Below are 11,374 nucleotides of genomic sequence, written 5' to 3' on the forward strand. Positions count from 1 at the left end.
TAATGAGGAAAAAAAATTTACTTAAATGATTTTAGCAAATGGCTGCAATATAACAAAGAGTGAAAAATTGAAGGGGGTCTGAATACTTTCCGTACCCACTGTATATATATAAATATATATGTAAGCTGACAGGAGTGAATGTTTCGATCATAAGCCTGCATAAAACAGTATACAATCTCAAAGACAAAATACACGATGACAATAATATACACCATGACCTGAAGGCTATGTGTGTTCATTCAAATAAAAGTTTTCCTATGAATTAATTAGTAGAAAAGTCCATTCCTACTGTGCCTTGGGGATTTTCCTTATGAAAAGGCAGTGCTTTTCCCTGCTCACATTCCATGAGGTCGTAAAAGTATCTGGTGTCAGGGTTGCCATGGTTTGGTGTCATTTGCAGACATCATGGCATCCAGTTTATTGGGTGAGGGGACTGTGGCGATTTGTTAATCTAATGAAGAACTGATTTGTTAAATCAAATGAAAAATTGTGTGTTTGATTGGTCCAGACGCTACACAATAAAGCTCATTCTGATTCTGATTCTATAATCATACCATTATTCACATGGTGAAGCTGATTGGTTTCTTTTGCATCAGCAGCCAATGAGGTTGCTGCTCAACATTCAAATAACAGGATAGTGCTTGCTGTAGCAGTTGTAGCATGCTTCAGAAACACTCCACCTTCCCCAGCTCCACCTGTATAAATCTGCTACGGGGTAACTTTATCTATGTTATATATGGGGGTAATTTCATGTATGTTATATGTGTCACGGTGCTGTGAGATAGTAGTAAATGGGCACGAAGAAGGCAAATCTAAATAGGATATTTATTCCACAAACACTAAATAACAGGTAATCCACAAACAGCAGAACATGTGGTACAAACAATAACAACCGACAAACTCAAACTGAACGGACATGAGCTTAAATACACAGACCAAACGAGGATAATTAACAAGACACAGGTGAACTAACTAACGTAATCAAAGGGGAGACATAAACTAGGTCAAAGAACCAAAATAGACTGGTAAACAAAGTCCAAACTAACAGAAACCGTGACAATATGTGCAGCAGCAATATTTCTTACATGCTCACAGCAGCATGTCTGTGGATGTACTGGCAGTAGCAAGTCTCTACCTGCTCTGCCACAGCAACAGCAGCGTAGCAGATTTATTCTGCCAAGACAAAACACATTAACATTGCCATGGATATTACCATGCTAAACTCTCTGAGAGAAGATGACAGAACTAAGGCCTTTGCATAGTGTAGGCCCAACAAAATGCAAAATGATTGACATGACAGATTTAATTGGAACTGTCAATTTTATAAATCCATAAGCTTCAGCAGAAGAGTGATTCACTAGCCTAAAGGTGTGATTACATTAGGGAAATTTCAGCAACATTTTGCAGGCAAAAATGTCCACTTGCAATAGTGTAGTGAAGCCTAAAGTACCGCTCACACAGAAGTCAATTTTAAACCAAGCAGCATTCTATTGGTCAACGCAGCGAATTTGCATGAAAAAAACAACAACAAATTTTTTTTTTTAACAAAAACATTTTTGCACAATATTGGTGAAATGTTTCACACTTGTACAAAATTTCAGATTTCACAGATTCCATTTAAAATTATTGGATTTTCTTTCTCTTTGAAGTGTTACAAGCTCTTGGTGCATAAAGATGATCTGTAAAGTTGCAAAGACTAAAGTCTCAAATCCTATCACAAATGTAGACATGGTTTTATATTTACGCGGCGCGATGCAACGCAATGCGTAAAAAGACAGTATAAGTCATTATAATCCATAATTATGTCCCCACTGGATGCAACGAATGCCTCGTTTATAATGGGTTTTCATGTTTTTGAATCATCGCTCCGGCCTGACAGGGCATCATCGCAATATGGTAAGGGGAGTAACATTTTTGTCACACGCTTGAGGTATTCGGCCAATCACAACGCACTGGATAGCTGGCCAATCACAGCACACCTCGCTTTTTCAGACCGATGAGCTTTGTAAAAATCGACACGTTTCAGAAAGGCGGGGCATAGAGGAGAAACAATAATGTACAGTATGTGGAAAATAATGTGTTTTTTGAACCTTAAACCGCATTAAACACATTTCATTACACCAAATACACAAAATAATGTTCTTTTTAGCAGCATCATATGACCCCTTTAAAGCCTTCAATGTCATTTCACTCAATCTAATGTGCTACAAAAAAAAAAAACTATGCATTGCTGCAATTAATTTTTAAAACCCTCAGTACAAAGTGACAAATCGTTCACACTTGTAAAACATCTTTCATTCAAAACCTGCTATTGTACTTTCATTAGAGTGGTACTGCATGTTTTTTTCTCCACAAAAATTTAAACAGAATTATCTTTCTTCAAATGAATATCTTCTTTAATCTTTTTCTTTTTTTTCTCTCTCAAATCTTTAAGCATATTTTAGTTAGCTTGGTACAATTTACTTTCACAATGTAGTTAACGTTAATCTTTTCATTTGCACCTGTTCTCATGTTTACAAGTACAATTTGACAACAAATCCAACTGTTCTTAATGGTTCATTAACAAATCCTTTGGTACCTCTACACATATTCAGATGTGCATCTGATCATCTGAACATCATCTGATAAACAAAATTTATGTTTACCATGTACATTCAAAGTGTTTGTGTGTATGCACTGACTTTGTGAATGAACGACATTGCCCATTAGAGAAATCATGAAGATGGGCAAATACAATTTTAAAAGTCAATATAATTAACAGTACTGACAGTATACTCTATTCTACTGGCAGAATGGAAAACCTTATGGCGGTGTCATTAGATATTACAAACATCATGGATTTTATGTCAGTTTGTTTGGGTAATGCAAGTGCATTTTGTAATGTGATGACTGTACATTGCAGTACTGTAGCATTTTTCATTGATTTAAATGTTTCTTAATTGTTTACTATTGATTTAACTAATATCCACCTCTTTAATCTGTCTGACAAGCCTCATGTTCATCTCCTTTACAGTCTATGCTGTTCTGTGCTGACAAAATGCAAATGCTCAGTAACACACTGGTGACTGGCAATTCTGTGATGAAAATTCATTATTTTTGGATTTGTTTCATTCATTATGTTTTGATGTGTTTGATACTTAACAGACATAAACAAAAATCTTAAGGAACATCAAAACATTTGTTGATTAACCAATAAGACCACTTGATTTAAGTGACGGTAAAATGTGTTCAAATGAATGAGAACAAAAGCAAATAAAACTTTTTAAAATTATATTGTGAAAGACTATTACTTTAAAGTTATTTTCTAGATAAATTTTTTTTTGGGTGTTTGGTTATAAATTAGTTCTAACATAAATTCAAAAATTCATTACCAACAAAAAAGCATGTACATAAAAACTGTTTTTCTTTCAATCTTTTTTTTCCTATAATTTAAAAACACACAGATTTCATTCCACTGGGGAATAAAAACCATGAGAAAAGCCGATATAAGCGCACAGACTGTGTGCAGTACCCTGTGAATATTGTGAATGTTCCATTTGAGCTACACACTGCCTGAAGCTCTACAATATGCTGCAGCCACGGGACTTTAAAAATCAATCATGTTATCAGCTCCAGTGAATCTTAATACACTAATCAACTAACCCAGCATCTATGGGTATAGGGCCATTCCTTCATGTGTATGAGAATGTATATCAACCACACACACTCTCACTGTCTTTAAGCTTTGTTCCAGGTGTAGGAGAAAAAATGAATTATTATTAAGGATAAAACAGTGCAAACAAATCATTACTCTTGAGTTCTCTCTGTTCCCTGGCTGCCTATCCGTATTCTCATATATGTCATCTTTAAAGGGGTCATAGGATGTTACATGCACTTTTACAAGTTGTTTGAACTGAAATGTGTGTTGGCAGTGTGTGTACACAACCACCCTATAATGATAAAAATCCCCCCAGTGTTTTTTTTTATCTGGTTAAATGTTTCCCCCTTTCTCAAATCGAGCCGATCTCAGATGCCTGTCTGTGTGACGTCACACAGACAGGCCCCTCTCACGATAATTTGATTGACAGTAGCGTTTCAGCACAGACTGGACTGGTGTCTTACCTCAGACCCGCCCTGAGTGAGCTGTCATCAGTCCGCCATAGTTTCACCGCCGGAGGAGATGTAGACAAGAATGACTCCTAAGCAAATGAGGTGTTCTGTTGTTGGATGTAATAATGAACATAGCAGTCCTCATTTACTCCTGACATCTGAGCCGCTGAACTCGCAGTGGCTCACATTTGTTTCTGAAGGGAATGCGCCCCCGATCTACATAAATGTGTCTATGTTCGTGCGAATCATTCGTGATCCAGCCTCATCTGAAGAAGTGAGTATAATGTTTTGTAATGAATCTTTGCAAATCGCCTTTCCTAATAATGTGCTAATTAGCAAGTTTCACGATGAATGGGGCTAAAGTAAACAGTCTCTCTTAGAGCAGCTCTGAAGAGAGGAGCGGGGTCAGCAGAGCTCATTAACATTTAAAAGAAAATGCTACAAAAACGGCTTGATCTGAAAAGAGCTGTTTTTGACAGGGTAAAAAAGGTGTTTTTTACACTACCATTGAGAAATTTTAACCAAACTATATTACAGACTTTTCATTAAGACCCCAAAGTATCATATCAACTTGTGGAAAATGGGCATCCTATGACCCCTTTAATAATTACTTTGGCATCAGACTTCATTCTCTCAATCTCCTTCTCTCTCAGTTTCTCCTCCTCTTTAGATTCTCTTTGCCTGTCTATTTTTCAATTTTTTGCTAAACAAGTTACACGTGTTTCAAGAAATATGACTAATGGACATTCTCTCATCGAGAGCCTTGGTTCCACGCAAACAGTCAACATTTTCATCTCCCTAAATATAAATTAAATTAAGGATTAAGATTATATTCATTTTTGATGTCTTAAAAGCTTTAACCCATCTCAGCTACTATTTCTAACACTTGAAAGACCTGCAAAGGCTTGTGAATCTGCAGCCACAGGGTTTGTTTGACAGAGGTAAACCAGACTGAACCTTTGAGAAAGAAAGAAAGAAAGAAAGAAAGAAAGAAAGAAAGAAAGAAAGAAAGAAAGAAAGAAAGAAAGAAAGAAAGAAAGAAAGAAAGAAAGAAAGAAAGAAAGAAAGAAAGAAAGAAAGAAAGAAAGAAAGAAAGAAAGAAAGAAAGAAAGAAAGAAAGAAAGAAAGAAAGAAAGAAAGAAAGAAAGAAAGAAAGAAAGAAAGAAAGAAAGAAGAATGAAAAAGGAAGAAAGAAAAGACAAAAAGTAATGAAAAAAAAGACAAACGAAATAGATACACAAAATGAATTAAAGAGAAGGCTGAAAGGAAGGAATGTTGAAAGGAAGGAAGAAAGAATAAAAAGAGAGAAGGGGAAAGAAAGAATAAAAATAAAGAAAACAAAAGAATGGAAGGGAGGTAGGAAGAATAAAAAGAAAGAAGGGAATAAAGAGAAGACAAAGAAAGAAAACAAAATTAAGGAAGGGAGGAAGGATATAAAGAAAGAAGGGAATAAAGAGATGACAAAGAAAGAAAACAAAAGGAGGAAGGAAGGAAGCAAGAATAAAAAGAAAGATGGGAATAAAGAGAAGACAAAGAAAGAAAACAAAATTAAGGAAGGGAGGAAGGATATAAAGAAAGAAGGGAATAAAGAGATGACAAAGAAAGAAAACAAAAGGAGGAAGGAAGGAAGCAAGAATAAAAAGAAAGATGGGAATAAAGAGAAGACAAAGAAAGAAAACAAAAGAAAGGAAGGGAGGAAGGAAGGAAGAATAAAAAGTAAGAAGGGAATAAAGAGAAGACAAAGAAAGAAAACAAAAGGAGGAAGGAAAGAAGCAAGAATAAAAAGAAAGATGGGAATAAAGAGAAGACAAAGAAAGAAAACAAAAGGAAGGGAGGAAGGAAGAATGGAAGGAAGGAAAAAAAATGAAAAAGAAAGAAAGGAATAAAGAAAAAAACAAAAGAAGGAAAGAAGAATGAACAAAGAGAACGTGGCAATTTATAATTTCATAAAAAAAACTACACATCTGTCCACAGGGAGCATTTAGAACTCGTCTCTGAGGGATACCGGAACACTTTTGTCACAGCAGTGAGTCTCTCTCATTACAACTACACACACACACACACACACACACACACAGACACTCACACTGGCAGAACAATTAGTGCGCTTGTTAGCAATGGTAAAACATAACTTGGTAGCATGCACCAGCTCAAAAACTGACCTACATGCATCCCAACACACACAGGCCAATTTGGCAGAGGTGCACACTCCCCAAACACACACACACACACAAACATGAATCTGAAAGCTTGTTATGTAGTGTAGCTCTCAGCTGTCGGCTCGGTTATGATGCTCAAACTGCTGCTGTTCCTTTCAAGCAGTGCCGGACGTATATATTCATCCAAACATGACTTCAACACGTTACAGGCGTTGAAAATATCCCCAAAGACCTGCCATCATTTGAAGTCCAACAACATCGGCTTGTCAAGACATGTGAGAATATATAAGTCAAGTGCCTAGGTCTTCTATAAAACAGATATAAAAAAGAAACTCTGCTGTCATAAACAGGAGTAGACGGAACAGTCCAGATAGGACTGCGATGTGAGATGCTCGGCACTTACTGGTGGTGTTGTAACGGACTCCGAGGAAGGTCTCTGGACAGGGACGGGACACCACTTCTCCAGCACTGCTCCTGGGCCAGCATGTCCCAATGCCATCAATCGAAGTGTTACAGGACAAACCTGAAAAACAGAGGGACAGAGAGAAGAACGACTTTAGATTAAAGCAAAAGATTATAAAACTCAAACACACAAATTCGGGCTTGCTTAGCTGGAATTGTTCATATTTGGTTACAAATGAGTACATTTTAGACCTAAATGTGAAGAAAACTGATGAAGTTATAAGTAACTAACTAGATACATTTTTATTTGTTAAGCTGTTTTCATTATATTATACGTTAAAACCATTTTTAATTGTGCTTAATGGGCTACATTTATAGATTTTATTAATGTCAAAAACAATGCAGAGACTTAATACTAATATGATTTTTAAAATAGACATTGCAGAATCCTGGGAAATCTATCATCATGAAATTATATATTGTGATATAATTTTGTCATAATTTTGTGTGCTATCTGGGTACGTTATCGGAGAGGACCATGCATGGTCGCTCAATGCATGTACAGTAGGCTACATTGTGTTAGAGCGTTTAATATATGGGGTAAATATATAGGTTAATATAGAAATATATAAAGTTATAATCTCCAGATACAAGCAGGCCCGGTTCCTGAATCAAATCACTGAGGGTGCTTCTGAAATCAGTGAGGGTACTCTAGCCTTATACATTTTGACATATTTTTGCCCTGTTCACTGATAGTGGCATCCGCATAATGCCGTGTTTAGGCTATACAGGGCTCTAGACTCATTCTTTCCACTGGTCGCTCTTTTGCGACTAACTTTCTCAGTTGGTCACACGAGCACATCTTTTGGTCGCAATTTGTTTTTTCTGTTTTTTTTTTTTTTGCTACAACATGGCATTAAAAATCATGCATGCTGATGAACTTTTATCATTGTTTATAGTTATATGGTAACGAGTGTTCAACATTCAACCCGTTCTTTTTCATCAGTATTATTTGTGATTTGAATTTTGTGAAGGGGAATTCTTCTTTTGCTGTGTTATAAGCCGGACTTTGGACACTTTCGCTTTTGAATTCGCGATCTTGGTGTCACGTTTTACAAGAAAATATAATTGTCTGTTTTGCTTATATCTATACACCTTTCACTTTTTAAGACTAAAACAAAAGATTGATTTATTGTTATTCTTAATTAAAAAGTTTATTGACGTTTACTCACAAAAACGAATAAGATGAGGCATGGCTCCACATGCTATATTATATACACCGACTAATAAATTACAGAATGTTTAGCAAACAGTGAGGAATCAAATAAATAAAAAAACTAAAAAAATTAAAGAAAGCCTCCATAGCGTAAAGTGAGGTAAACAGCCAATACAACAAGCTTTTTAAAACGAAAAAAAAGAAAGAAAAGTGAAACTAAACTGGCTGTCGGTGACAGGACTTGCATGTGTTTTTTTTTTCACAAGAATAACAACATGTTCACCTTCTCTGGTTTATGAAGCGGTCTTTTATTTTGTTTTAGTGTGAAAACCAAATCTGCCGTCTTCCATAATTTCCTCAATATTTGAAGATGGTCCCCACTGCAGAACACAAGATCAAGGGGGCGTGGTAAACCGACCCATCTCCACCCCTAAACCTACCCGTCTCCACCCCCTCATCCCTAAACCCACCCATCTCCACCCCCTAGATGTGGATCCAACCAAGCCCCCTTGTGTTCTGCAGTGAGGGACTACTGAATATTTGCATAATTTTTACCACGTGCTGCGCGCACCTTCAGTAGCCCCTCAGAACACAAGATCCAGGGGGTGTGGTTGGATCCACATCTAGGGGGTGGAGATGGGTAGGTTTAGGGATCAGGGGGTGGAGACAGGTAGGCTTAGGTATATGTAAGGTTCTGGATACAATCACGCCCCCTTGATCTTGTGTTCTGCAGTGAGGACCATCTCCGCACCTTCGCGCTTGTGCTGACACGGCAAGTATAAACCAGGCTCTACACCTGAAGCATTCGCACTCAAAGCTCCTCTCTTCACGTGATCAGTGAAATCTGACTCCTGCTACAGTGTGCCTCGCTGTAAGGAGCTAATGTTTTGGAGCAGTGCAGACCATGCACTCACACAAATGCGACTACGTCAAATTTGAACTTGCACATTCTCCAAAAAATGTCTCAAATGCGACCGAAAGTCACTCCCGAAACTTTGCAGCGTGCAGCTGTCACTGGTCCAACAGCATCATGAAAAAGAAAATGTATTTAAATTCAAATTCAGAATGAATTAGCCAAGAAAGCGCGCTCTGCGCTCCCTATAATAATTATAAAGCTGTCATTCATTTCAGTTTATCGCGATCTCACAAAAATCCGTTATAATCAATGAGGCTAGACCATAGGAGGGGTTTAGAGAGACTGACTCTTAGAACTGCTTCGAACAAATCGTTTGAGAATCGTTGGAAGATTTTTAATGACATACGAATTTTGAATAATGAAAATTTGTTTGTGTCTGCTTATTCTATTCATCAGTGTTTGAACCATTAAAGAAGAAACCGCATTTTCCGTATTTCCTTTCTGGGTTAAAATACGAAAAACGAATGTACGCAAAAGTACACGCACCATTTTTGTCATTTTTAGTAGTTTTTGTTTTTTTGTATAGAGTATGACTCTATAGCTTTTATTATTTTTTTTATTTCAGTTTTAATTTTAGTTATTTTTGGTACATATAGTATATTGAATTATACCAAATTAAAATAAGAAATATAAAGTTTAATTTCAGTTAATGTTTCAAGTAACATTTGTACTTATTTATTTTTGTTTATTTTTTTGTATAAAGATTTTAGTTTTGGTTTCTGTTTTAGTTTTAGTTAACTATAATAACCCTGGAAAACAATAAACAGAAGATAATAACTAAAAGTAGTGATGCCACTAGCTATATATTTCAGTAGCATGATTGTAGTTTTGTAGTTTTCAAAAATGTTTGTTTAAAAAAAAAAAAAATCACTTTTCACAGTGGAAAGCCCATTCACACCAATAACTCTAACAATAACTATATTAGCATAGTACACTAACGATAAATATAAGAGCAAAACTGTTTTCAAATTGATAATCAGTAGAACCATTATTGATAATTGAGCAACAATAATAACTGATAAAAACTGAGCAACAAATCAACATGAATGATTTCTTAAGGATTATGATCTGTAATGCAGAAAATGCAGCTTTTCCATCAGAGCAATACATTATATTTTAAAATATATTCAAATAGAAAACAGTTATTAGAAATTGAAATAATATTTCACGTCTATTTTTACTGGGTTTTGATCAAAGTGCAGCCTTTGTAAGCATACAGGGACTTCTTTCAAAAACATTAAAGAATGTAATTATTCCAAACTTTTGACTGGTAGTATAATAAAAGTTCCAAAGAAAAGTTTACGCGTCCTTCAGGTCGATCGCTGCGAACCAATCTTGGGGACGGATACACCTGAAGATGCATTTCTGCGTGAGCATCTTGAACGGGAGCCGGTGAAGGGCCCGGTTCACGACGCGCAGGTCCAAGATAGGTCTCAACCCACCGCCTGTTTTGGGTACAATGAAGTAAGGGCTGTAAAACCCGACCTCATATCAGCTGGAGGAACCGGCTCTATCGCATCCTTCGCCAGTAGGACTGCGATCTCTGCACGCAAGACAGAGGCATCTGCTGCCTTCACTGACGTAAAGTGGACGCCCCTGAACTTGGGAGGGCGCCGGGCGAACTGAATCGTATAGCCGAGCCTGACGGTTCGACGGAGCCATGGAGACGTGCTGGGTAGCTCTAGCCAGGCTCCCAGAGACCGCGCAAGTGGCATCAACGGAACTACGGGCGTCTCTTTGCCGGTCCGAGGCGGGGGTCTGGGTGTGTGTAACACTGACCTGCGTTTGAGCAGTGGGTAGTCCGTTGGTTCGTCCTCCCGATCCGCCCGCTACTGTTCACTGGCGAGAGAGGAGGGTGAGTGTGATAAGGCTCTGGATCGTCCACAACCCCCCGTCCCCTTAGGGTACCCAGAGAAAGAAGAAATTGCTCTTTTGTCGAGAATTTGGGTACCACCGGCCGCAAGGTCAGTGGCAGAAAAAAAGGAAACAAAAGATTCTCCACCCGGCCCTCCTCCGGGGGAGGGAGTGGTGTGTTCACCATCTCCCGAAGAGCAACTCCCTCCATCTCTGGGTCGCCCGTCTCAGGGCCTCTTGCTCCTTTGCTTACCACCAGGTCTGGCGGGGGCCTGGATGGGCGGGGCGGCTGCCCTGTGGCCGGCTGCCCTGTGGCCGGCTCCTCGGCGCAGTTTTGCTGGAGGCTGCTGCGGACGCTGCGCGGGAGTGGGGGCGGCGGCTGGGGGCCACCCTCGGCGACGAGCGGGCTGAGGCACTGCCACCGGCAGCCGGGTGGAGGCAGCAGCTGCACGCCGGGGCAGGATGTACCTGATGGCCTCAGTCTGCTTTTGGGCAGCGGAGAACTGCTGGGCGAAGTTCTCCACCGTGTCATATAAGCAGTGTCGATCAAGGCCGACGAGTGCCTGCAGGCCTGGGAGGGGAGCAACGGTTTGCCCCGCCAAGTGGTAGCGGCATTTGGACACAATTGCATTGCAACCGACCGCTCCACCTGGGGAACTCCCGCGTACCCCCGTGCTGGACCCCCATCGAGGGTGGTGAGGGAGGATGAGCCACTGGGCCGGTTTCTGGCAGTGAAAG

General features: G+C 38.8%; 1 protein-coding gene across 1 annotated transcript in view; it reads right to left on the reverse strand.

Annotated features, from left to right (window-relative positions):
* LOC107585084 (corticotropin-releasing factor receptor 1-like) overlaps positions 1-11,374 on the reverse strand; it is a 150,401-nt gene that overhangs the window by 75,695 nt on the left and 63,332 nt on the right. Inside the window, exon 4 of the mRNA XM_016271941.1 lies at positions 6,652-6,771. Coding sequence (XP_016127427.1) covers positions 6,652-6,771 — 120 coding nt within the window. The remainder of the gene's footprint in view (positions 1-6,651; positions 6,772-11,374) is intronic.

The sequence above is a fragment of the Sinocyclocheilus grahami genome, unplaced genomic scaffold (genome assembly GCF_001515645.1).
Source record: "Sinocyclocheilus grahami isolate Dianchi unplaced genomic scaffold, SAMN03320097.WGS_v1.1 scaffold66.1, whole genome shotgun sequence".
Classification (NCBI taxonomy): domain Eukaryota; kingdom Metazoa; phylum Chordata; class Actinopteri; order Cypriniformes; family Cyprinidae; genus Sinocyclocheilus; species Sinocyclocheilus grahami.